Source organism: Bos grunniens, chromosome 3, assembly GCF_055505025.1.
Source record: "Bos grunniens cultivar Pamir isolate PY7600 chromosome 3, Bosgru_T2T1.0, whole genome shotgun sequence".
Classification (NCBI taxonomy): domain Eukaryota; kingdom Metazoa; phylum Chordata; class Mammalia; order Artiodactyla; family Bovidae; genus Bos; species Bos grunniens.
Genome location: NC_141167.1, coordinates 90,982,514 through 91,006,724, shown reverse-complemented (window position 1 = coordinate 91,006,724; position 24,211 = coordinate 90,982,514). Strand labels below are relative to the sequence as shown.

Here is a 24,211-nt window from a genome sequence, read left to right as displayed (position 1 = left end):
AAAAGTGCATTGGCCTGGGAGACTGGAATTACCTCTGTGACGTTGGGCAAGACTCTTAAACCTCTTTTGAGCAAATTTTTCCATTGTATATTGAGAAAACTGATTTTATGTGATCTCAAGTGTTAGTCCCTCAGCCGTATCCAACTCTTTGGACTGTAGCCTGCTAAGCTTCTCTGTCCATGGGATTCTCCAGGCAAGAATACTGGAGTGGGTTGCTATTCCCTTCTCTAGGGGATCTTCTTGACCCAGGGATCATATACAGGTTTCCTGCTTTGCACACAGATTCTTTACTGTCTGATCCACTAGAGAGCCCCAGGTAACCTCAAGGACTTTGCAATTCAAAATTACCACGATTTAATAATTTTCAAGTTGCTAAAGATAACAGAATGTGTGGGGACACCCCAAATCAGTGTGACATCATAGACGAAAGATCAAATAATTTTGAGCAGTTTCTTTTTACACTAATTTGGCATTTATGAGCTCTTTGAATGGATCCTTAAACTTTATTTGGGAAAGGGTATAATTGTTTACCCTCATAACTTTTTTTTTAACATTCCTCAGGTCGTCTCAATGACATATATGGAGACTACAAATACACATACTGGGCATGTGGCATAATCCTTATTGTCGCAGGCATCTATCTTTTCATTGGCATGGGCATCAATTACCGACTTCTTGAAAAAGAACAGAAAGCTGAGAAGCAGCAGAAAAAGGAAAGTAAAGATGAGGAGACCAATGTAGATGTTGCTGAGAAGCCAAAAGAAGTCATCGATGCAGCAGAATCTCCAGAACATAAAGCCACAGAAGAAGACCCCAAAGAGGCGGAGAGTCCAGTTTGAACCTGTGGGACTGAAGGGTAAATGGTGCAGCTCATGACCCAAAATATTCTATTGGCCTGTGATCTACCAGTGGTGCTCAGTGCAAATACTGGACATTTCTGTGGGAATCATACCAGGGGTTTATTGATGGAATTTTTGTTTCACTCCTTACCAGTAGCCTGGATTAAAAATGCCTAGCCTTGGGAAGGGAGTGGTTGAAAAAGAATGAGAAAAGGAAGTCAGTTTGTGTGTTTGTTTGTTTGTTTAAATCTTTGCTTTTAACAGTGTCATGAAGATTATAATACGTGCCTTAAGTTTTAGTCTTTAGGGAGCCTTAACTATTAAAACTATTCTGCTTAACTCATCCATTTTCAGTGTTCCGTTACAAATAAAAATAACTGCTTTGAGGCAAATCTAAAATTTTAAATTAATTTTGTTTCATATTGTCACTAGAAGATTTGAAAGTTGGTGGTTTTATAAAACCCTGACTAAAATATTTTCCTAGCATCAGTAGTTGCTTGGCATATATGCCTGCTAGATATGTATTTAGGAAATTTAAGGCATGAAACTTTGAAAACATCTTGGCTTTTCTGGATGCATTGTACTTACTCATCATCAACCCTCCAGTGTCTTTTCTTGGGTTGCTTATTAGAAGTCAAGTGCTTGAGAGTTGATTTCATTAAATTACTATTTTTCTTCCCCTTTCCAAAGATACATTTTGCGTAGTCATAGATAATTGCCCTTTTTGAGATTACATTCTATTTTTTTCAATGTAAAAATTAGTATTAAAATACACAACTATGTATTCGTGCCTCCTCACTAAATTAAATGTAGAAAGCTATTTCATACAGCAGCTGAATTCAGCTTAAACTTTTCCAAAACTTCAGGTAAACTGTGAGACTTGGAATCTTTTTTTGTTGCTGTTTTCCTGGAATTTTACGCCTTTGATTCCCAGTGGTTTCATTTATATCCATATCTAGCTTAGCACTGAGTGTGAGATACTCAGTCTGTGTAGTGTTTGCTAATTAAAGAGAACCATAGAAATTTGGCCCACAGAAACCAATAGGGATAAGATTGGGAGAGAAGTTGCTATTTTGGCTTATCAATAAATAACTCCTTTTCTTTTTCTGATAAGGCCTTAAAGGAAATTATGTTTTGCTTAGAATTATTGGGCATATTCTTATTCTTCACACAACCCTAAAGATTTTGTGACCCTTTTTCACTTTATCTGAAATGTAAAGAAATGGGTTTAGTATACAGATAGGGAGGGGGACAGACCAGAATGAAACCTGTAAATTTTTTTTAACCTAGTATCTTTTAAATTACAGCAGGAAGATAATGTTAGACATTCAATGAATTATATTCAATGCATTTTAAAATATTGCGGTTGACAGTGTGAAAGTATAGACATAAAACCTTATTTAACAGGCTGGCTTTTTAAAATAAAAATTTTCTTTCTTTTTTTTTTTTTTTAAGAAATGTTTCTTCTTCCAAATGTTTATTTTCTTGAGGAAAATATTGTCTGTCTTCATTTTCATTATCAAGATTCAATCTGGCCCTTGCTAATGTTAAAAATTCAGCACATGTGCATTGGAATTTGTGTATATGGCTTATTTTGATTTTTCTCCTTAACCTCTTCTTCCAGGCAAGCAGGAGAGAAATTTTTTAAAACTACTTCTCTGAAAGCGTTTTGAAAGCAGAGCAGTTAATTTTAAGGACACAATGAAAACTCCCTTTCTGTGCTCAGGTATCATGGCAGATGGAGGAGGAATTTTAGGGGAGAAGCCTGCTGTGATTGTTGACAGGCTTGGCTCCAGTTTGGACTCCGCCATTTTCCACCGACCTAACCTCTGTATGCCTCTTTCCCTTTCTAAAAAGTGAGGATCACCCTAAGTAAAAAATGTGGGGTGGGGGAGTAAACCAGGAGTATAAGATTATTTTCCCCCATCCCAGTTGTTAAGCTGCATCTATACATAAGACCCTGCTTAGTATTTTTCCACTACCTGAAACTTGTTAGTGAAGTGATGAAATTTTGGTGCAGAATGATCACCATTTATTAGGAGGAAGGGTTCTCAAGTTGCTGTATTCAGAAGCAAAAGGTTAAAAACTGGCTCAAAGCTGGACTAAACAAAACCTTTTACCACCCAATCCAACTCTGACTTTTTCCCTGCTGAAGACACAGGCTTAAGGGATTTATTCAGGATCAGTTTTGGTAACAGAGCCAACACTAAAGCCCAATATAGGCCTGCTCTGCCATCTAGTCCTTGCTAACAATCAGCTAATCCTCTCGTGCTGCAGTGCTGTTTTCAACACCGGACGCATCTGAGCTTTCTGACTGGGCAGTCTTGTCCCTTGCTCCATGTAAGGACTGACTAGACTTCTTAAGTTTTATTTCACTTGACAGAGTTTCAGTGGCTGCTTTGGGAAAATAGAGTGCCTGCCTATCCTTGCTTCCCTCTGTCCCACATTCTGTTAAGTCACAAAACATATAGCTGTCTAGACTGTTGTGCCCAAAGAGGCGTGGAACTGGTCAAGAGTATGCTCTGAAATAGTCTCAATTCAAAGCTGAAAAATTGTTTAAGAAACTGGTAGACTGGACAGTTGCAGATGATCATGGCAACAAGACCATATTATCACATTATATAGTCATTTTTTGAGAACTGAAATCATCTTAACCTATTCAAAATAATTTCTACAAAAGTATTCAGAAAAGGATGATGCTAAAACAAACTATAGAAAATTCAGGGAGGTATTTTTATCCCTGATTTAATCATACTAATGAATAATCTTATTCTTGTTTTATTATATTGAATTTCAGATTGATAAATTCAGAATTGGTTTATATGAAAAACCTCAATGTCCAAGTTTTACATCTTCCCTAGGAAATGGTTCATAGTATAATAAATTTAATTATCAGGTGTGCATCACCCGCCCTCTTGTCGTTGGAAAGATGAGGAAAGGTGAACAGTGTATGTCCACCTTTGCAACATGGCTTGTTTTAATAATCAGATCAGGTACTTGAAGAAAGAGGTTAATGACAGACTTTGGCTGCTATGAAAACTTGTAAGGAAGTGATGGCCCAAGCTTGCCTGGCTTGCCCAAATGTGAGCAATTAAGCCAAATTGCTTCAGATTAGAAGCATCTAAGGCGGTTTCACGGAGAAGGCAATGGCACCCCATTCCAGTACTCTTGCCTGGAAGATCCCATGGACAGAGCGGCCTGGTAGGCTGCAGTCCATGGGGTCGCTAGGAGTCGGACACGACTGAGCTTTTGACTTCACTTTCACGCGTTGGAGAAGGAAATGGCAACCCACTCCAGTGTTCTTGCCTGGAGAATCCCAGGGACGGGGGAGCCTGGTGGGCTGCCGTCGATGGGGTTGCACAGAGTCGGACACGACTGAAGTGACTTAGCAGCAGCAGCAGCAAGGCGGTTTCAAATACATCATTCCTGAAATGTGTTTTAGCTTTAGGATTTCAGATTCAGTCATCCTTTCCCCACTTAGTCTGGGCCGTTGTGACAGTCATTCAGTAGAATATCTCTTCTTGGCTATACAGCACTGATTTACTTTTTGCTGGCTTTTTACCATGACTTGCTAGAAGACACTGGAATAGCTAGCAAAGAAATCACAGCCTATTGGTTGTTTAACAGTATAGACTGCCAGGGTTCAAACAAAGGCTTTGTGACCTCAAACCTAAGCATCAGGTGTTTTCTTCTGTAAAGGTGTTAATAATTAATGCCATTTGTTGCCCCAGGGCTGTCATGAAGTTTAGTTGATACGTGACAGCTTGTACTAGGCAAGGGCTTAATAAGTGTAAGCACCTATTTAAAAAAAAAATATATATATATATATATATCAAAGATATGTAGTACTTGGGGAAAATTGAGCTCTTCTAATTCCCAAGGTGGGTGGAGCCTCACAGAGGGTAGTTTGGGAGTGACTCTTAAAGGTAAGACTCTTAGCTAAATGATCAAACTCCTTTCAGACCTATCCTCCTTTTACTCTTAGAAATGTAATGGTCCCTGTTTGGTAATGAATGAAAACTAACACCGCCTGAGAGGGGTGCTCTTTAAGTAGGTAGGTTTGAATCCCAAAGCCCTTGGTCTTTGTACACTGCCCCTACAAGGAAGAGGCACCTGATTAGTAACTGATAATCCTTTTCCTTCAATATTTGTGTTGATTCTAAAAAGAGCAGAAATATAATAAGCAGCCACTCATGATTGAAGTCCTCTCTACCTAGTTCTTAAATGTAAATGTTCTTAATGTAAACTGAAAGATTGATGAGCTTTGAATTTTTCCCTACTACATTGATAACATGATTTAAATCATAAATTGTCATCAGTTGGTGGCTGAATAAATTGGTACAACATATTGGCAAAGTTTTGCTGCTTTTATTGACTACGCAAAAGCCTTTGACTGTGTGGATCACAACAAACTGGAAAATTCTTAAAGAGATGAGAATAGCAGACCACCTGACCTGCCTCCTGAGAAATCTGTATGCAGGTCAAGAAGCAACAGTTAGAACAGGATATGGAAAAATTGACTGGTTTCAAATTGAGAAAGGAGTACGTCAAGGCTGTATATTGTCACCCTGCTTATTTAACTTATATGCAGGGTATGTCATGCGAAATGCTGAGCTGGAAGAAGCATAAGCTGGAACCAAGATTGCCGGAAGAAATATCAATAACCTCAGATATGCAGATGACACCACCGTTATGGCAGAAAGCAAAGAAGAACTAAAGAGCCTCTTGATGAAAGTGAAAGAGGAGAGTGAAAAAGCTGGCTTAAAACTCAACATTCAGAAAACTAAGATCATGGCATCCGGTCCCATCACTTCATGGCAAATAGCTGGGGAAACAATGGAAACAGTGACAGACTTTATTTCCTTGGGCTCTAAAATCACTGCAGGTAGTGACTGCAGCCATGAAATTAAAAGACGATTGCTCTTTGGAAGGAAAACCATGACAAACCTAGACAGCATGTTAAAGAAAGCTGAGCGCTGAAGAAATGATGCTTTTGAACTGTGGTGTGGGAGAAGAGTCTTGATAGTTCCCTGGACTGCAAGACCAAACCAGTCCATCCTAAAGGAAATCAGTCCTGATTTCCTGGAAAGACTGATGCTGAAGCTGAAACTCCAGTACTTTGGCCACCTGATGCGAAGAACTGACTTACTGGAAAAGACCCTGATGCTGGGAAAGATTGAAGGTGGGAGGAGAAGGGGACGACAGAGGATGAGATGGTTGGATGGCATCACCAACTCGATGGACATGAGTTTGAGCAAACTCCAGGAGTTGGTGATGGACAAGGAAACCCGGTGTGCTGCGGTCCATAGGGTTGCAGAGTCGGACACGACTGAGCGACTTAACTGAACTACTAGTTCCCAAGCATTGTTCTAAGTTTTGAGAATCCAGCCATGAACATAATAATGTCTTCACATGCATGCATCCTACCTACTTTGTAGTAAGGGAAAGCAGACAGTGAAGAGTAAGTTATAAGGAAAACAGGAATATGGATATAAGATAAAACTTTTATTAATTCATCACCTAGTATTTTTGGAGTGCTATCTATGTGCTTATCTGGTTTCTAGATAGAAGGCATAATAATGCTCAGGGTTCCTGGCACCCACAGCTTCTATTCCAGAGGGAAGACTGCACAGTAAGTGCTGTGACAGGACATCACATGGAGAAGTCTCTAACCCAACCTCAGGAGGGCCTAAAGCGGACAGAAAAGTATATACTCTTGGGCAAGTTAATTATTGTGAGGATTGTGAATGTACATTGCATACAGTTGACTGAACAGTAGTACTAGTTGAGCTCATAGTAGTTTTAAAAATTAAATAGGGTCAGTTGTCATCAAGCAGAACAATCACTGGAGTACATAAAGGCCTTTCCAGTATATCATCTGATTCATGCAATATCCTGGGGTGTGTGTTGTGTGTGTGCTCAGTCACTGAGTCATGTCCCATTCTTTGTGACCCCATGAACTGTAGCTTACCAAGCTCCTCTGTCCATAGGATTTCCCAGGCAAGAATGCAGGAGTGGGTTGCCATTTCCTACTCCAGGGGATCTTCCCTACCCAGGGATTGAACCACTGTCTCTTGCATCTTCTGTGTTGGCAGGCAGATTCTTTACCACTGCACCACCAGTGGGTATAAATGAAAAACACCCTTTAACTGGGTTTTACCACTCTCCCCAACCCCTGCATACAGCTCAACTGCTGGAGCTGAAGGTTGTACTGGATGGAAGTTTGGAAACACAAGAATGAGAAAGGTTGTATCCTGGGTAATCTTGAAGGATGAATAGAGACCAATTACTTGGACTCTGCACCAATGAATTCACAATCTGACTTACAGTCATTTTCCTTGGCTTTGGAATTCATAATGTGATTTCTTTACTTGTGAGATTTCCTTTCCTAATGTGCTTTACTGATTCCAGAATTAAAAATTTGCATTTCCGGAGCTTACTCTGGCCAGGTCCCAAGAGGAAGTGGCTAGCAGCCATTAAGAAGCCAGGAGGTGATTAAAAATCACCTGGTCTGCTGACGATCTGTACATCTATAGTTATCAAGAGAAGGTTTGTAATAGTTCTTGTCATTGTGGTCTATCTTTCCCTATCTTATTTTTTTTTCCTTTGAAACCAAAACAAAAATGTGTGTCTGCTAAGTCGATGCAGTCGTGTCTGACTCTTTGCAGCTCATGGGCTCCCCAGGCTCATCTGTCCAGGGGATTCTTTGGGCAACAACACTGACTGGAGTAGGTTGCCATTTCCTTCTCCAGGAGATCTTTCCCACCAGAGATCAAACTCATGTCTCTTGCATCTCTTGCATTGGCAGGTGGGTTCTTTACCACTAGTACCACCTGGGTGCTTTCGTGTTATGCTGTGCTTACTCGTTCATTCGAGTCCGACTCTTTGTGACCGCATGGACTATAGCCCACCAGGCTCCTTTGTCCATGGGATTCTCCAGGCAAGAATACTAGAGTGGGTTGCCGTGCCCTCTTCCAGGGATCTTGCCAACCCACGGATCGAACCCAGGTCTCCTGCACTGCAGGTAGATTCTTTACCATCAGAGCCACTAGGGAAGACCAAGAATGCTGGAGTGGGTATCCTAAGCCTTCTCCAAGGGATCTTCCTGACCCAGGAATGAAACCGGGGTCTGCTTTTGTGTTAGGCCTTATTTATATATACTTTTCAGCATGGGAACTTTAGAGGCTTTTTGGTAACAACCTTTTAAATTCCCAGCGCTATCTTGTTTCTCAGATGCTAAGAATGAGCATAAACAAGGACCCTCTTGCAATGCAGGGGATGCAGGGATAGGTTTGGTCCCTGGATGGGGAACTAACATGCCAGATGCATGGTGCAACTAAACCAAAAGAAAAAAAAAACAACCCTTGGGAGTCCTTGTTCCACAGGGAAAGATCCCCCATGATGCAATGAATATCTTGTGTGCCACAGTTAAGACCTGATACAGCCAAATAAATCAGTTAACTTTAAAAAATGAGCATAAACAGGCCTGCAGCAGAGTGTGAGCTTTATCTGCGCCGCAGCCCCTTCCACACCTCTCCCCATTCCCACCCCCACATTCCTCTTTGGTTGTCCAAATATTTAGACTTTACTTACTGTTTCTCCTTATAGTGCCCTCTTCCCTGCCATAGGCTTCATTTTTAACAGCCTCCCTGTCAGTTCTCACCACCTTCAATCCAGCCTCAACACTGCTGCTAAAATGACTTTTCTAAAAAGGCCAGATTTTCAGCTGCCTTTATAACCTCAAAGCAATAAAGATAATAAAACTCATTAATCACTTACTCTGCTTTAAATCCTGTAATTTGAGGATAAAGTCCAAAGTCCTTAGCAGGACCCATAGGGCCCTTCTTAATTAGCTTCTGCATCAGTCCTAAGCCCGCACCCTGCTCCCCAGCCCAACTGAATTACTTAGTTAACTAAGACCTTGTTTCAGACCCCTGCCTTCCTAAATGCTAATGCCTAGAAGCTCCTCCGGAGAAGGCAATGGCACCCCACTCCAGTACTTTTGCCTGGAAAATCCATGGACGGAGGAGCCTGGTGGGCTGCAGCCCATGGGGTCGCTAAGAGTCGGACACGACTGAGCGACTTCACTTTCATGCATTGGAGAAGGAAATGGCAACCCACTCCAGTGTTCTTGCCTGGAGAATCCCAGGGACGGGGGAGCCTGGTGGGCTGCCGTCTGTGGGGTCACACAGAGTCTGACACGACTGAAGCGACTTAGCAGCAGAAGCCCCTTCTCCTTTCTCCTCAGCACCAACTCCTATCTGACTTCTGAAACTTGGTTCATGCCTGCTTTTACAGGGGGCCTTATCTGAGTCCCCAGATCATTTTTCTTGTCTTGCTGATCTGTTGTTTTTTTTTTTAACTGAATGAAGGATTCTTTAAATTCTATAGTGTGTTGTTGTTGTTCAGTTGCAAAGGCATATATCTATTAGCGACCCCACAGACTGCTGCATGCCAGGGCTCCCTGTCCTTCACTATTTCCCAGAGTTGCTCAAATTCATTGTGTCAATAATGCCATCCAACAATCTCATCCTAAGTCAACCCCTTCTCCTGTCTTCAATCTTTCCCAGCATCAGGGTCTTTTCCAATGAGTGAGCTCTTTGCATCAGGTAACCAAAGTATTGGAGCTTCAGCTTCAGCATCAGTCCTTCCAATGAATATTCAGGGTTGATTTCCTTTAGGATTGACTGATTTGATCTCCTTGCAGTCCAAGGGACTTAAATCCTGTAATTTGATCTCCTTGCAGTCCAAGGGAATTAAAAAGCATTAGTTCTTCAGTGCTTAGCCTCCTTCAGTGCTCAAATGTGTCCAACTCTCACATCCATACATGACACTGGAAAAACCATAGCTTTGACTAGATGGACCTTTGTTGGCAAAGTAATGGGTCTGATTTTTAATATACTGTCTACGTTTGTCACAGCTTTCCTTCAAAGAAGCAAGTGTCTATTAATTTCATGGCTACCGTCAGCATTCACAGAGATTCTAGAGCCCAGGAAAATAAAATTTGTCACTGTTTCCACTTTTTCCCCATCTATTTGCCATGAAGTAATGGGACCAGATGTCATGATTTCAGTTTTTTGGATGTTGAGTTTTAAGTCAGCTTTTTCACTCTCCTCTTTGACCCTCATCAAGAGGCTCTTCAGTTCCTCTTTGCGTCCTGCCATTATAGTGGTATCATCCGTATATCTGAGGTTGTTGCTGTTTTTCCCGGCAGTCTTGATTCCAGCTTGTGATTCATCCAGCCCAGCATTTTGCATGATGTACTTTGCATATAAGTTAAATAAGTAGGGTGACAATATACAGCCTGGGCAAGCTTGTTTCTCAATTTTGAACCATTCTGTTGTTCCATGTCTGGTTCTGACTGTTGCTTCTTGACCTGCATAGGGGTTTCTCAGGAGGCAGGTAAGGTGGTCTGTTATTTACATCCCTTTAAGAATTTTCCATAGTTTGTTGTGATCCACACAAAGGCCTTAGCATAGTCAATGAAGCAGAAGTAGACATTTTTCTGGAATTCCTTGCTTTCTCTATGATCCAATGGATGTTGGCAATTTGATCTCTGGTTCCACTGCCTTTTCTAAATCCAGCTTGTACATCTGTAAGTTTTCAGTTCACATACTGTTGAAGCCTAGCTTGAAGGATTTTGACTATTACCTTGCGAGCATGTGAAATGAGCACAATTTACAGTAGTTGGAACATTGTTTGGCATTGCCCCTCTTTGGAACTGGAATGAAAACTGACCTTTTCCAGTCCTGTGGCCACTGCTGAGTTTCCAAATTTGCTGAAGTATTGAGTGCAGCATTTTAATAGCATCCTCTTTTAGATTTTGAAATACCTGAGCTGGAATTCCATCTCCTCCACTAGCTTTGTTTGTAGTAATGCTTCCTAAGGCCCACTTGACTTCACACTCCAGGATGTCTGGCTCTAGGTGTGTGACCACACCATCATGGTTATCCAAGTCATTACGACCTTTTATGTATAGTTCTGTGTATTCTTGCCACCTTTTCTTAATCTCTTCTACTTCTGTTAGGCCCTTGCTGTTTCTCTCCTTTATTGTGCCCATCCTTGTATGAAATATTCCCTTGATGTCCCCAGTTTTCTTGAAGAGATCTCTAGTCTTTCCCATTCAATTGTTTTCCTCTATTTCTTTGCATTGTTCACACAAGAATGCTTTCTTATCTCTCATTGCTATTCTCTGGAACTCTGCATTCATTTGGGTATATTTTCCCCTTTCTCCTTTGCCTTTCATGTGTCTTAACTATCCTTAAGGCCTCCTCAGACAACCACTTTGCTGTCTTGCATTTCTTTTTCTTTGGGAGAGTTTTGGTCACTGCCTCCTATACAATGCTATGAACCTTCATCCATAGTTCTTCAGGCACTCTGTCTACCAGATCTAGCCCCTTGAATTTATTCATCACCTCCAGTGTATAATCATAAGGGATTTGATTTAGGCCAAACCTGAATGGCCTAGTGGTTTTCCCTACTTTCTTCAATTTAAGCCTGAATTTTGCAAAGGAAGCTCACAAACTGACCCACAGTCAGCACCAGGTCTTATTTTTCCTGACTATATAGAGCTTCTCCATCTTTGGCTGCAAAGAATATAAAAGATGGAGAAGCTCTATACAATCTGATTTCATTATTGACCATCTGGTGATGTCCATGTGTAGAGTTGTCTCTTGTGTTATTGGAAAAGGATGTTTGCTATGACCAGCATGTTCTCTTGACAAAGCTCTGTTAGCCTTTGCCCTGCTTCATTTTGTACTCCAAGGCAAAACTTGCCTGTTACTCCAGGTATCTCTTGGGTTTCTACTTTTGCATTCCAATTCCCTATTTTAAAAAGGACATCTCTTTTGAGTGTTCTAGATGTCTAGAAGTTTGTCTTCATACTCTTTGGCATTAGTGGCTGGGGCACAGACTTGGATTAGTGTGATTTTGAATGGTTTGCTTTGGAAATGAACAGATCATTCTGTTGTTTTTGTGGTTGCACCCAAGTACTGCATTTTGTTGACTATGAGGGTTACTCCATTTGTTCTAAGGGATCCTTGCCCACAGTAGTAGATGTAATGCTCATCTGAATTAAATTTGCCCATTCCCATCCATGTTAGTTCACTGATTCCTAAAATGTTGATGTTCACTCTTGCCATGTTCTGCTTGACCACCTCCAATTTATCTTGACTCATGGATCTAACATTTCAGGTTTCTATGCAATATTGTTCTTTATAAGATCAGACTTGACTTTACTGCCAGACACATCACAACTGAGCCTTGTCTCTACTTTGGCACAGTTCTCTTTCTGGAGCTATTTCTCTGCTCTTGCCCAGTAGCATACTGGATGCCTACTGACCTGGGGGCGAGGGGCTCAACTTCCAGTGTCATGTCTTTTTGCTTTTTCATACTGTTCATGGGATTCTTGAGGCAAGAATACTGGAGTGATTTGTCATTCCCTTTTCCAGTGGGCCACATTTTGTCATAGCTTCATTGAGTTACATAGGCCCCTTTGCCACGACAAGTCATCCATGTGATCATTTTGGTTAGCCTTGTGTGATTGTGGTTTTCCTTCTGGAGGACTGTAGTTCTTGCTTCTTCTGTCTGCCCTCTGATGGATGAGGATAAGAGGCTTGTGCAAGGTGTCTGATGGGAGGGACTTGCTATGGGGAAATCTGGGTTGGCAGAGCCCTGCTCAGTAAATCTTTAATCCAATTGTCTGCTGAAGGGTGGGGCTGTGCTCCCTCCCTGTTGCTTGTCCTGAGGCAACCCAGTCCTGGAGTCTACAGGCTATGTGGTAGGGCTATTGGCAACCTCCAAGGGGACTTGAAGAAGGCAATGGCACCCCACTCCAGTACTCCAGTACTCTTGCCTGAAAAATCCCATAGATGGAGGAGCCTGGTGGGCTGCAGTCCATGGGGTCGCTAAGAATCGGACATGACTGAGCAACTTCACTTTACTTTTCACTTTCATGCATTGGAGAAGGAAATGGCAACCCACTCCAGTGTTCTTGCCTGGAGAATCTCAGGGATGGGGGAACCTGGTGGGCTGCCGTCTATGGGATCGCACAGAGTCTGACACGACTGAAGTGACTTAGCAAGGGGACTTATACCAACAGGTACCTCCCAGGACAGATGCTACTGGGACCCCTGTCCCTGCAGCAGGCCACTCTTGACCCACACCTCTGCAGAAGACCCTCAGACATTCACAGGCAGGTCTGGCTTAGTCTACTGTGGGGTCACTGCTCCTTTCCCCTGGGTCCCAGTTTCCACAAGGTTGTGTTTGTGTCCTCCAAGAGTCTCTTTCCCCAGTCCTGTGGAAGTTCTGTAATCATATCTTACTGGCCTTCAAAGTCAGATTCCCAGGGGATTCCCCATCCCTTTGCTGGATCCCCAAGCTGGGAAGCCTGATATGAGGCTCAGAACTGTCACAACAGTGGGAGACTTTCTTCGGTATTCCTGTTCTCCAGTTTGTGGGTTGCCCATCTGACAGGTCTAGGATTGGATTTTATCATTTCTGCACCCCTCCTACTGTCTCTTCTTCTTTGTCTTTGTAAGTGGGTTCCAGCATCCTCCTTTTGATGGTTCTTCAACAGCTAGTTGTGATTTTGGTGCTCTCTCAGGAGGAGATGAATGCATTACAATCTTCAGAAGTTTCACACATATGATTTCATATAATCCCTTCTTAATAACACATTTTTTCCTCCTACCCCTATATTGCCCCTCTCTCCCCACTGGTAGCGGGACTAGGTTGTTCTGTATGTCTGTGAGGCTGCTTTTTTGTTTTATTCACAGGTTTATTGTAATTTTAAGATTCTACATACAAATGATAACATATAGTATGTCTGACTTATTTCACTCAGTGTAACACCCTCCGAGTCCATCCATGTTGCTGCAGATGGGAAATTTTCATGCTTTTTTATGACTGAATAGTATTTCACTGTGGCCTTCCCAGGTGGCTCAGTGGTATAGAATCCGCCTGCCAATGCCAGACATGCAGGTTCAATCCCTGGGTCCGGAAGATCCCCTGGAGAAAGAAAAGGCAACCTACTCCAGTGGGTTAATGGGATAATCCCATGGACAGAGGAGCCTGTCAGCCTATAGACTGTGGGGTTGCAAAGAGCCAGACAGGACTTAGTGACTGACAGCAGGACCTCCCATGAGTATTCCATTGTGTGTGTGTGTGTGTGTGTATGTGTATATACCCACTTCTTTATCCTTTCATCTGTTGATAGACACTTAGGTTGCTTCCGTATCCTTTTTTTTTTTTTTTTCAGTTTTTTGGCCACTCCATATGGCATGTAGGATCTTAGTTCCCTGATCAGGGATCGAAATCTCACCCCCTGCAGTGGAAACTCAAAGTCTCAGTCACTAGACTACCTGGGAAGTCACCATATCTTGACAGTTGCAAATAATGCTTTTATTGTATACACTGGGATGCATGTATCTTTTCCCAGACATATAGCCAGGAGTGGAATTGCTGGGTCATATGGTAGTTGTATTTTTGTTTTTCTGAGAAACCTCCACACTGCTTTGCACAGTGGCTGCCCCAGTTTGTTTTTGAGTATCTTTTTCTGTCTACAGTGTAGTTAGAGCATGAATCTTAGTGTCAAATCCCAGGTCTCTGGGTTCAAAGTGCAGACAGACCACTGATTATCTCTCGGTCCTTAAGCAAGTTACTTAACCTCTAGGCTTCAGTTCCTATATCTATAAAATTGGGCTAATAAATATAACTTACCTTATGGGGCTGCTATGAGAATTAAATACAACAACTATAAAACCCTTAGCATACTTCCTGACACAGAATAAACACTCAATACCTATTTTCACTGCCTCTGTCACAAACAGTGAAAGTGGCAAAATCAAGCCTCCCATAGAGAAATAGTAAAATTAACATGTTTATATAACTCATTAATTAAGGAAAGAATCAGTAAGATCTTACAACTTTTAAATGAGAATTGGACTTATAGAGACTTATCTCTCCTGAGAGTCCCTTGGACTGCAAGGAGATCAACCCTAAATATTCACTACAAGGTCTGATGCTGAAACTCCAATACTTTGGCCACCTGATGCAAAGAGCCAATTCCCTGATGCTAGGAAAGACTGAAGGCAAAAGGAGGGAATGAGCAACTGAGGATGAGGTGGTTGGCATCACCGACTCAATGGACATGAATTTGAGCAAACTCTTGGAGACAGTGGAGGGAAGTGGCGTGCTGCAGTCCATGGGGTCGCAAAGATACAGACATGACTCAGTGATTGAACAACAACAACAGACTCTCTACTGGACAAAACTCATTTGCATTGCCTTGAACAGAAACAGTCTATGTCGCACATCAGACAGGAAGCATGTGCACCATCATCAGCCCTCTACAAGTTAATTTCCATCACTGCAGAGTTATAAAATGGCCCAGCAAAAGACAATCAAATGTGCAGTTAGTTCCCTAGAGGATCAGACAGCCCGGAATCCTAGACAACTCAGAGCGTTCCACTGAAAGAACATTCAGTGAGCCTTTGCCCATTTCAAAGTCTGTTACAGTTTTTCCTAGCACTGCAGTGCATGGCACACATCAGTTTGCTTTTCTAAACCTGTACCAGACTCTGAGTTCCATGCACAGTTGTTGAGCCCTTTTGATTTGAGCTGGGTAGAGAAAGAGAAAGCGACATTTCTCCTGGAGAAAAGCATCCAGAGAGACCTGTGGTGGCATCAAGGTAGAAACGACTGGCAAGCAAGTGTGAGATGCAGACCGTGCCCAAAGCCCTGGGTTAGACTAGGAACGCAGGATAATGGAGGAGGGCCCGTCTGTCTGATGAGGGCAACAACAGAAAATCGATGCTTACAGTGCAGTGTGATGAGGACCCTAAAAATCCAGAAGGTGACCTGCAGGAGCTCGAGTGAATTACCAGCAACAGTTTCCAAGCCCAGGTCTGATAAAGGGACAAACACGAGATTCCTGTGAAGCCTATGCACAGCCTCAGAGAAATGAGTAAAAAAGCATCTGTGTTCTACACCCATTGTTAGGCTCCCTCCCCTCCCTTCCTACCTTTTGGCTGAACTTCTGCTGGCAGACCTGTGGCTGTGGAGAATTAACATCCGAGTTATCTCAGATCTCTAGGAATGTAAATCCTCATTACAGGCATAGGCATCCAGCAGCACTGCTCACGTCTCACAGGCAACTGGCACGCTTGGAGTCATTGCTAATTGGTGTCCACCTGTGGAAAGAGGGGATGTTGAAAGAGGGACTAGTCAACAACGAAATGCAGACTTGTTTCCCCTGGAACATCTCTGTGAGGCATGGAAGATCTGATTATGCTTGTTATGTGACAGCACTTATTTGTTGAATCTATAAAAGAATGAATAAGTGAGTGAAGACTCCAGAGGAAGATCTGTCCAGGGAGACGGGCTAGCCCAGTGGCTGCCCACACATGTCATCAGCAAGACTGGTGTCCTTTAAATACTAAAGGAATTAGTATTTAAGTGTCAACCAACTGCTTTGATTTACTTTTCTCCTCACAGGACAATCCTTTGGCTTCCTCTATACTCTTAGCTGCCTAACAGGAGACGGTATGCTGGCAGGAGGGCTTTCCTGATGGCTCAGTGGTAAAGAATCCACCTGCCAAAGCAGGAGATGCAGGTTCCATCTGGGTCAAGAAGTTCCCGTGGAGAAGGAAATGACAACCTACTCCAGTATTCTTGCCTGGAGAATACCATTGGCAGAAGAGCCTGGTGGGCTAACAGTTCAGAGCTCAGGAATACCTGGGTTTCGAGCCTGGCCCTACCACTCACCAGCTGTGTAGCTCTGGGAAGACCACTTTGCTTCCCTGTGCCTCGGTTTCCCCATCTGTAAAATATGGATGACAACGGTCGTATCAGCCGGAGTTCAGTGCAGGAAATAGGAACCACTCGAGGTGTTTTGAGCAAAGTGACTTGAGACAGGGCTAGATGCTTATGGGATGGTTGGATGGAGGAGGAGAGGAGGTAAGGTTGAGTCTCTGGAGATCTGCTCCCTAGTCCTGGGCAGGAGAGGAAGGTGGGCAAATGGAGGTTGCCACTGGCAACCTGAGTTCTCAGTTCAGGATACACTGACTTGGCTGTGATCCCGGGAGCAGGCAGGGGCTCCACTGCTGCTGCTAGGGGTGGGGACCGCACACTGGACACGCTGCCAGAAATGATGCCCATCTGTGCGACCCTGCTTGCCAGAAGGGAGCAGCCAAAGCAGCAGAAAGGCGGTCTCTGGTTCCCTTCCACCCTCCAAATCCCATGTGAGGGTCTCAGTGTGCACCCACCACTCCCAAAGAAGTGAGTCTGGGAGGTAAGGCTTTAGCTTTCCGCTTCTATAGGATAAGAAACAGGTGGGAATGGATTCTGGGTGCTATTTAACCATGTGAGGATTAACCGCATTTATGTCAGGAGGCACCTTCCCAGGTCCTGGGCTCTGGCAAATGTTACAGTGGTTATGGCTACATGCCTGCCACGTGCGAGCGCTGGGCCAGGGCCTGGAGATACAGCAGTGAACAAGGCAGGGCCAGATCCTGAAGTAGTGAGAAGAGTCCAGGGGAGCAAACACGGATCACGAAGGCAAGGAGTTGATGCGAAAGTGTTCTGTAAAGGCCTGAGAGCACAGAGAGGGGGCACCCAGGCCAGCACTGGTGGGGCGGGGAGGGGAGAGAGGCAAGTGCCAGTTCCCAGCAGCAGCGGAGTTAGAGGCTTGAAGGAGAGCTAGAAATTAACCAGACTAAGCAGGAGGAAATAGGGTGTGTGTGTGCGTGTGTACGTGTGTGGTGTGTGTGTGTATGCTAATTTCCACCTTGAGGAAGCATATACATACACAAAACCCTGCAAGATAAAAAAGAGTGCTTGGCATTCCCCACTAGTGGACAGTTAAGTCTGACCAGTGCCCAGAGTGAGGGTGGGGTGGGGCGTGTATAAGAAAGGAGAAGAAAGCAGGAGCATGCAGCTTTACATGTCATTTTTGGAAGAATTTGAGCTTTATCTTGTGGGCAATGGGGATGCCCGCTGTTGTCGTCTAGTTGCTGTGTCCAGCTCTTTCATGACCCATAGACTGTAGCCCACCAGGATCCTCTGTCCGTGGCATTTCCCAGGCCAGAATTCTGGACTGGGTGGTCATTTCCTTCTCCAGGGGATCTTCCTGACCTGGGGATCAAACCCACATCTCCTGCATTGGCAGCCAAGCCACCAGGGAAGTGCAGTGGGTACACACAGTGGAGTTTAAGCAGGGAGAAGACTCTCCCATTCTGGTTTCAGTGACATCACTTCGATGCATTTTGTGCAATCAGTTGGAAGCGAGGGTTTCAGGTATGATGTTACAGTAGTCTGGGCTGGAAACAGGGTTGCCAAGAAGAGGACAACAGAAAAGGCTGAGCAGATTCAATCGAGTTTACAAGGCAGAGTGGACAGAGTAAGGTGGGAGTGGGAACAGGGAGAAACCCAGGGTGGCTGCCAGGTCTCAGCAGCAGGCACACCTGGAAGGGCGGGGCCCCCATCAACTCCTGGCACCTGATCCTGGGTGGTGCCCACCTACAGGCTCCTGCCTGTAGACTGAACTCACATAAAGCCCCTTCCCTCCCATCGACCTTAGTGGCTGTATGCAATTCAGTTCCAGCAACATTTATTAACCAGCTATTATGTGCTATGAACCAGGGAGGCATCTCCCTACCTCACCTAAGGGAGTTTTAACCGGATGTCTGAGAGACTCCAGAGCAGACAGAAGGGGAAAGCTTTACATACAAGTTACAATTTAGGAAAGCCTAAGTTCAGGCCATTTTCTCTTCATCCTACCACCAAAGGGACTTGACCCCTGACCTCTGACCCTCATGATAGGAAAGGTACAAGGGACATCAGCACAGCCTTACACAGAGCTCCTGGGCCCCCAGCTTCTATTGAGGCAGGCAGTGGAGACAGACGCCACCCCCGGTCTCCTTCTCTGAAAGTTCTATGTTCCTTCTGCTGTGAGATTCTTGATGAAAGGACAGGCCCACCACCCAACAGACTCAGCCTTTGGAATCAAGGCATCTCCCCAGAGGCTCTTTTCAACAGAGAGACATGAATCCACTCCTGTTATAACATAGAATCTTATTAGTGATTCACTATCACAGTACCGTAGTACAGGCAAATTACAGGCTGGCTTTGGTCAGAGCCTGGAAGAGAGGCCTGGAGCCATCCATCCTACGTGGGTCTGGGTATTGGAAAATAATGACTATTACCGAACTGAACTTGGGTCTGCTTGCTCATGGCATAGCAAAGCCAACTTACTAACTCCAAGTTGTGATGAAGGCAGGCACAGCAGGGCCCAGCAAGGTGGAGAGGCGGCTTGAACACTCAAAAGATCCAAACTCCCAGATGGTTTTCATGGAAGTGTTTTTACAGGCAACATTTGGGGTGAAGGGCTGCAGGGTGCATGACTTTCTTCTGACTGGCTGGTGATGAGGTAACAGGGTGATAATTCAGGAATCTTAATCACCAGCCTTCTGGCTCCTACCAGTCTGGATTTGTGTGCTTGTGCTTGGCTTGACCTCCACCTGAGTAGGGGTCTCAGTTCCTGCAGAACAACTCAAAGATATATGTCGGATTGCTATATATCAGGACTCTGATTTATCACTCAACTATTGTCTCTTGGCTGCTTTTCCTTTATTTCAGCATTCCCTCACTTCCCTAGTCAGTAACTGCTTGAATCTACTCAGGCCTAGAAGACTAAGGCCTTTTCCTACAAATGGAAAGGTTTTTTTGTAGTTGGGAGACCCCTGCTAGGTTTCAATTCACTTTTATCTTTGATAATCCTCAATCCTGAAGGGAACACATGTGGGACAAGAAAGGGAATAAAGTTTTGCACAGACAGATTAAGCATAAACTCAGCAGAGGAACTCAGTTGTTGTTTTTTGGGGGGGGGGGGGTGTCAGTTTCAATAGTAACAGCATTTACTATTGATTCAGCATTCCACATTCCTAATTTCTATATCTTCATAATTCTGCAATGTAATTATTGTCCCCATTTTGCAGATGATGAAACTGAAATTAAGTAATCTGCTCATTTAAGTTCCCATGGCTAGTAGGTGGCTGAGTGGAATTTCAGCCAACCCAGGACTGATGCTAACGCCTTTTTTTAAAAAAGATTTATTTATTTATGGCTGTGCTGGGTCTTGAATGCTGTGCATGGCACTTCTCCAGTTTCAGCAAGTAGGTGCTACTCTCTACTTGCAATTTGCAGGCTTTTTATTGCAGTGGCTTCTCTTTTTGTTCTCATGGGCTCTAGAGTGAGGGCTTAGTCATTGTGGTGCATGGGCTCACTTGTCCTGTGGCATGTGGTATCTTCCCAGACCAGGGATCAGATCCATGTCCCCTACATTAGCAGGCAGATTCTTTACCACTGAGCCACCAAGGAAGCCCACTAATGCCTTCTTAATGACTACATGGTCATTAAGCCTTACTCCCTGAACCAGCCAGGTTTCCGCTACTCCCCAGGGTGGTCCCATCCCAGAAGAATGTTGTTCTCTCACAGCTTCCTCATGGTTGTTTGGCTGGACCTAGAAATGAGGCGCCTAGAAAGACGAGGTGTACAGAGCCAGGGCCAGGCCACTGGGGAGATGTCTGGAGCCTCGCTCTTGTTCTCCTTCCCCCACAGGGTGTCTCCTGGCACCGCAAAGTCCTGCTCATCCAGAGGACACCTGTGACTTCCTATCCCTCCTCTTCCTTTGACTGAGGAGTTGCAGGACTTTCTCTTCTCTGCTCTGGAACACTGCCCCGGGGCCTCAGCCTACTGGCCAGAGGCTCCCACCCTGGGCTTAATTTCCACTATAATGCTCTCAAATCTGGGCTGAGACTCCAGGATACAGCCCGCAGAGCACTTTTACACGCAGTAGCTGTGACTGGTGGGATGGGGAGGAGCCTCCAGGTCCCCCTAGCTGTCCCCTCAACCCCGTTTACCCCCATCCCCCATAGGGGAGGAAAAGTAACTTTCCTCAACTCTTCTGAGCTCTCAACTGAGACCTCTGTAAACAAAAAGATAAGAAAGAAACCAAAGTTTATCCACATATACTTGTACACCAGGGAGATACCCAGGGACAAAAACTTAACTCTCCCAAGGGGTCTAAGCTAGCAGTTTAAACACTACCTTCCGCCAAAAACAGGAAGCAAAGGTGAGGGCAGGTCAGGGAGCAAGCCAGTTCTGGGAGATTACCCGGAAAAGCAGAGTAAACAAGGGGAAGGTTTGTTATGTAGATTTAAGTAAACGCCCTTTCCACAGATTTTTATAATTCTGTGATTTATAGTCAACTTCCCCACCCACTGAGGGAGACACCCTCGCAAATGGAGATTTCTTTTATAAATGCACATCTCTCTCAAAAGAGTCATTTCTACTGTTTTTCAGAAGCTTCCTTTGTCTGTAGTTTCTGAAAATAATCAGCTCAAAATAATCCTTCTGCCCTGGAGGCGTATTTGAGATGGCGTATTCTCCCACTCTTCATACCCTCCTCAAACCTGGGCTCCCTGCCACTGGTTTTAGGAGAAAAAAAATGTTCTGGTCTAAAGTGAGGTCAGCAGGGTTTCTCAGGTCACAGACCTCTGCTGGGCTATGCCCTGGGGCACAAGTTGTAACACCAAGTCCCGGAGCAGCAGGAAGAGGCAGGATCCAGGGTCTGGCAGCCCTGTGGCATGCTAGCCTTGGGTGCTGAGCCATCACTAGAAGGCTTGGTGGGGTAGGGGGTTGTCTGCAGACCCACGAGGAAGGCACTGATACACAATCCTGCTGGGCCAGACTGAGGGAGGTGTCCTCCACAGGCCAGCAGCCAGGCTCCTCCCTTCTCTTTCACACCCAGGGCTCCTCTGAGGGGGAAAAGTTCTGAGTCCTCACCAGCTGGATCTTGCTGCAGGTTCCCCTTCCTGTTTGTACATCAGACCCTAGGGAAGCAGGAACAGCCCCTCTCCACGCCCTGCTCCCACTCTCCACTATATTCCTGGGGAAAACACACACCCACACCCTCTAACCTAAATAGTCACTCCCAACACAGCACAGGCATACCACACACCCCTCAATAAATAGCAAACACCCACCCCGCCCCCCACAGGCAGGCTTGATGGAGACTCCCATGAATTCCTCCCAGCCTGAAAGCCGGCTCTGTTTCCATTCGAATCTCACACTGACTCTCTTCAAGGTTTGACCACACAATAAAGCTGAGGGGCCAGTCTGTAGGTGGACAGGATGCTCTCCTCCACCCTACTTTCCCCAGAAGGCCTCTCCCGGGCTGCTTTCCTTTCCTGTCCCCAGCCCATCCTGGCACGCCCGGCCGCCACCGCCGCTTAGATGCAGTAGTGTGGGGCGCCCTCGTGTGGGCAAGGGCGGCCCTGCAGCTCCACCGCCAGGATCCCGGGCTGCCCTCTTCCTGCACACCCCCTGCCCTCCTCCTGTAGCCCCTCCCCGGCTGTCCCACAGATGTCAGGGCTCTGCACCGCCCATGTCCACTATTCCAACTGGCCTGCCTCCAAGCTACATTCCCTCCTTTTATCTCTGAGTAAAAGGTTTTCTCACTTATATTTTAAAATTCAAAATTCTACGCATTTTAAAACCTAGAAGTGAAGTGAAAGTCGCTCACTCGTGTCGGACTCTTTGTGACCCCATGGACTACACAGTCCATGGAATTCTCCAGGCCAGAATACAAGAGTAGGTAGCCTTTCCCTTCTCCAGGGGATCTTCCCAACCCAGGGATCAAACTCAGGTCTCTCACCTTGCAGGCGGAAGCCCAAGAATCCTGGAGTGGGTAGTCTATCCCTCCTCCTGTGGATCTTCCTGACCCAGGAAATCAAACCGGGGTCTCCAAGACAGCTGTTAAAACCTAGACAGGTTAAAAAAGCACAGACAGGTTAAAAAGCAGAGACATCACTTTGCTGACAAAGGTCTGTCGACTACAGATTGGCACTTGCCAAGATGGCTGCCGATGAATGAACAACAAGGGCATTCGCCATCTGCCTCTGCGGAGATCAAACCCTGCAGTGTCAAAATTGTTGACCTTCAACACTCACTGAGGGAGTTCAGGGTGGAGTGAGGCACTCTGTGCTCAAGGGAATCTGGTGGGACAGATCTTTAGACAGATGTTTTAGGAACAAATTTAATGATCCAATCTTTGCATCTCCTCATATCTAGAAAAGCACTAAATCCCTTCATGGTGACATCAGGTCCTCCTGACTAGCAACAAACTTTTTATAAAATAAATCTTCATGGTATGGAACTCCCCCTTCACCAAAACCTTATATATTGACTTTCCCCCACTGCTGCTTTGGAGCAGTCTCTCAGAGCTATCCGAGGGGATGCCTCCCGGGCTGCAGTCCTCATTTTGCCCCCAATAAAACTTAACTCACAACTCCCAAGTTGTACATCTTTTTTTAGTCGACAGGTCTATATAGTCAAAGCTATGGTTTCTCTAGTAGTCATGTATGGGTGTGAGAGCTGGACCATAAAGAAGGCAGACTGCTGAAGAATTGATGCCTTCAAACTGTGGTGCTGGAGAAGACTCTTGGACAGCAAGGAAATCAAACCAGTCAATCCAAAAGGAAATCAACCCTGAATATTCATTGGAAGGGTTGATGCTGAAGCTGAAGCTCCAATACTTTGGCCACCTGATACGAACAGCTGACTCAATGGAAAAGACCCTGATGCTGAGAAAGACTGAGGGCAGGAGAAGGGCATGACAGAGGATGAGATGGTTGAATGGCATCATCGACTTAATAGACATGAGTTTGAGCAAACTCTGGGAGATAGTGAAGGACAGGGAAACCTGGCATGCTGCAGTCCGTGGGCTTGCAAAGAGTTGGACATGACTGATTGAACAACAATGCATTTTAAAACACGTACGTAAGAAAATATTATCTATAAAACATAATATGGTTAACACCCATGAGGCTGCAACCCAACAAGAGAGCTGAAATGTCAACAACTTGCATCTTCCTTTGTGTTGCTCTTCATCCCCATTCCCTTCTTTCTCCCCAAACGAGAAGTAACCACTGTCCTAAATTTCATATTTTCTCTTGCCTTTTTTTACCCCAATTTTCCTTTTAAAATTAGCCATTTTAAAGTGTGTAGTTTGGGGCTTCCCTGGTGGTCCAGTGGCTAAGAATCCACCTTGCAATGCAAGGGACACCAGTTCGATTCCTGGTCCAGGAAGATTCCACAGGCCTAGGAGCAACTAAGCCCATGCTCCACAAACACTGAGCCTGAGCCTATGCACTAGAGCCGGCAAGGCGGAACTCCAGAGCCTGCAAGTCCTAGAGCCTGCGCTCCGAAGCAAGAGAAGGCACCACAACCGGAAGCCTGTGTGCTGTAATGAAGAGAAACCGGAGAAAACTGGTGGAGCAACGATCCAGCCTGTGTGCTGTAATGAAGAGAAA

At 44.7% G+C, this 24,211-nt stretch overlaps 1 protein-coding gene and 1 long non-coding RNA gene across 11 annotated transcripts in view; one reads left to right on the top strand and one right to left on the bottom strand.

Annotated features, from left to right (window-relative positions):
• Nucleotides 1-5,187, top strand: part of SLC16A1 (solute carrier family 16 member 1) — a 34,132-nt gene extending 28,945 nt beyond the window's left edge. For all 7 annotated transcript variants that reach the window (XM_086391911.1, XM_086391912.1, XM_086391910.1 and 4 more), the window contains one exon: nt 562-5,187. In XM_086391911.1, the coding sequence (XP_086248037.1) occupies nt 562-839 (278 nt within the window). In that variant the 3' untranslated portion in view covers nt 840-5,187. The remainder of the gene's footprint in view (nt 1-561) is intronic.
• Nucleotides 1-24,211, bottom strand: part of LOC147376070 (uncharacterized) — a 174,887-nt gene that overhangs the window by 91,609 nt on the left and 59,067 nt on the right. For 3 of the 4 annotated variants that reach the window (XR_015160693.1, XR_015160695.1, XR_015160698.1), the window contains 2 exons: nt 22,555-22,662; nt 15,862-16,030 (listed from right to left, as the gene is read on the bottom strand). This is a non-coding gene — a long non-coding RNA (uncharacterized LOC147376070). Of the gene's footprint in view, nt 1-13,596; nt 13,848-15,861; nt 16,031-22,554; nt 22,663-24,211 lie in introns of those variants that run through there. The other variant, XR_015160699.1, reaches the window with a different exon arrangement.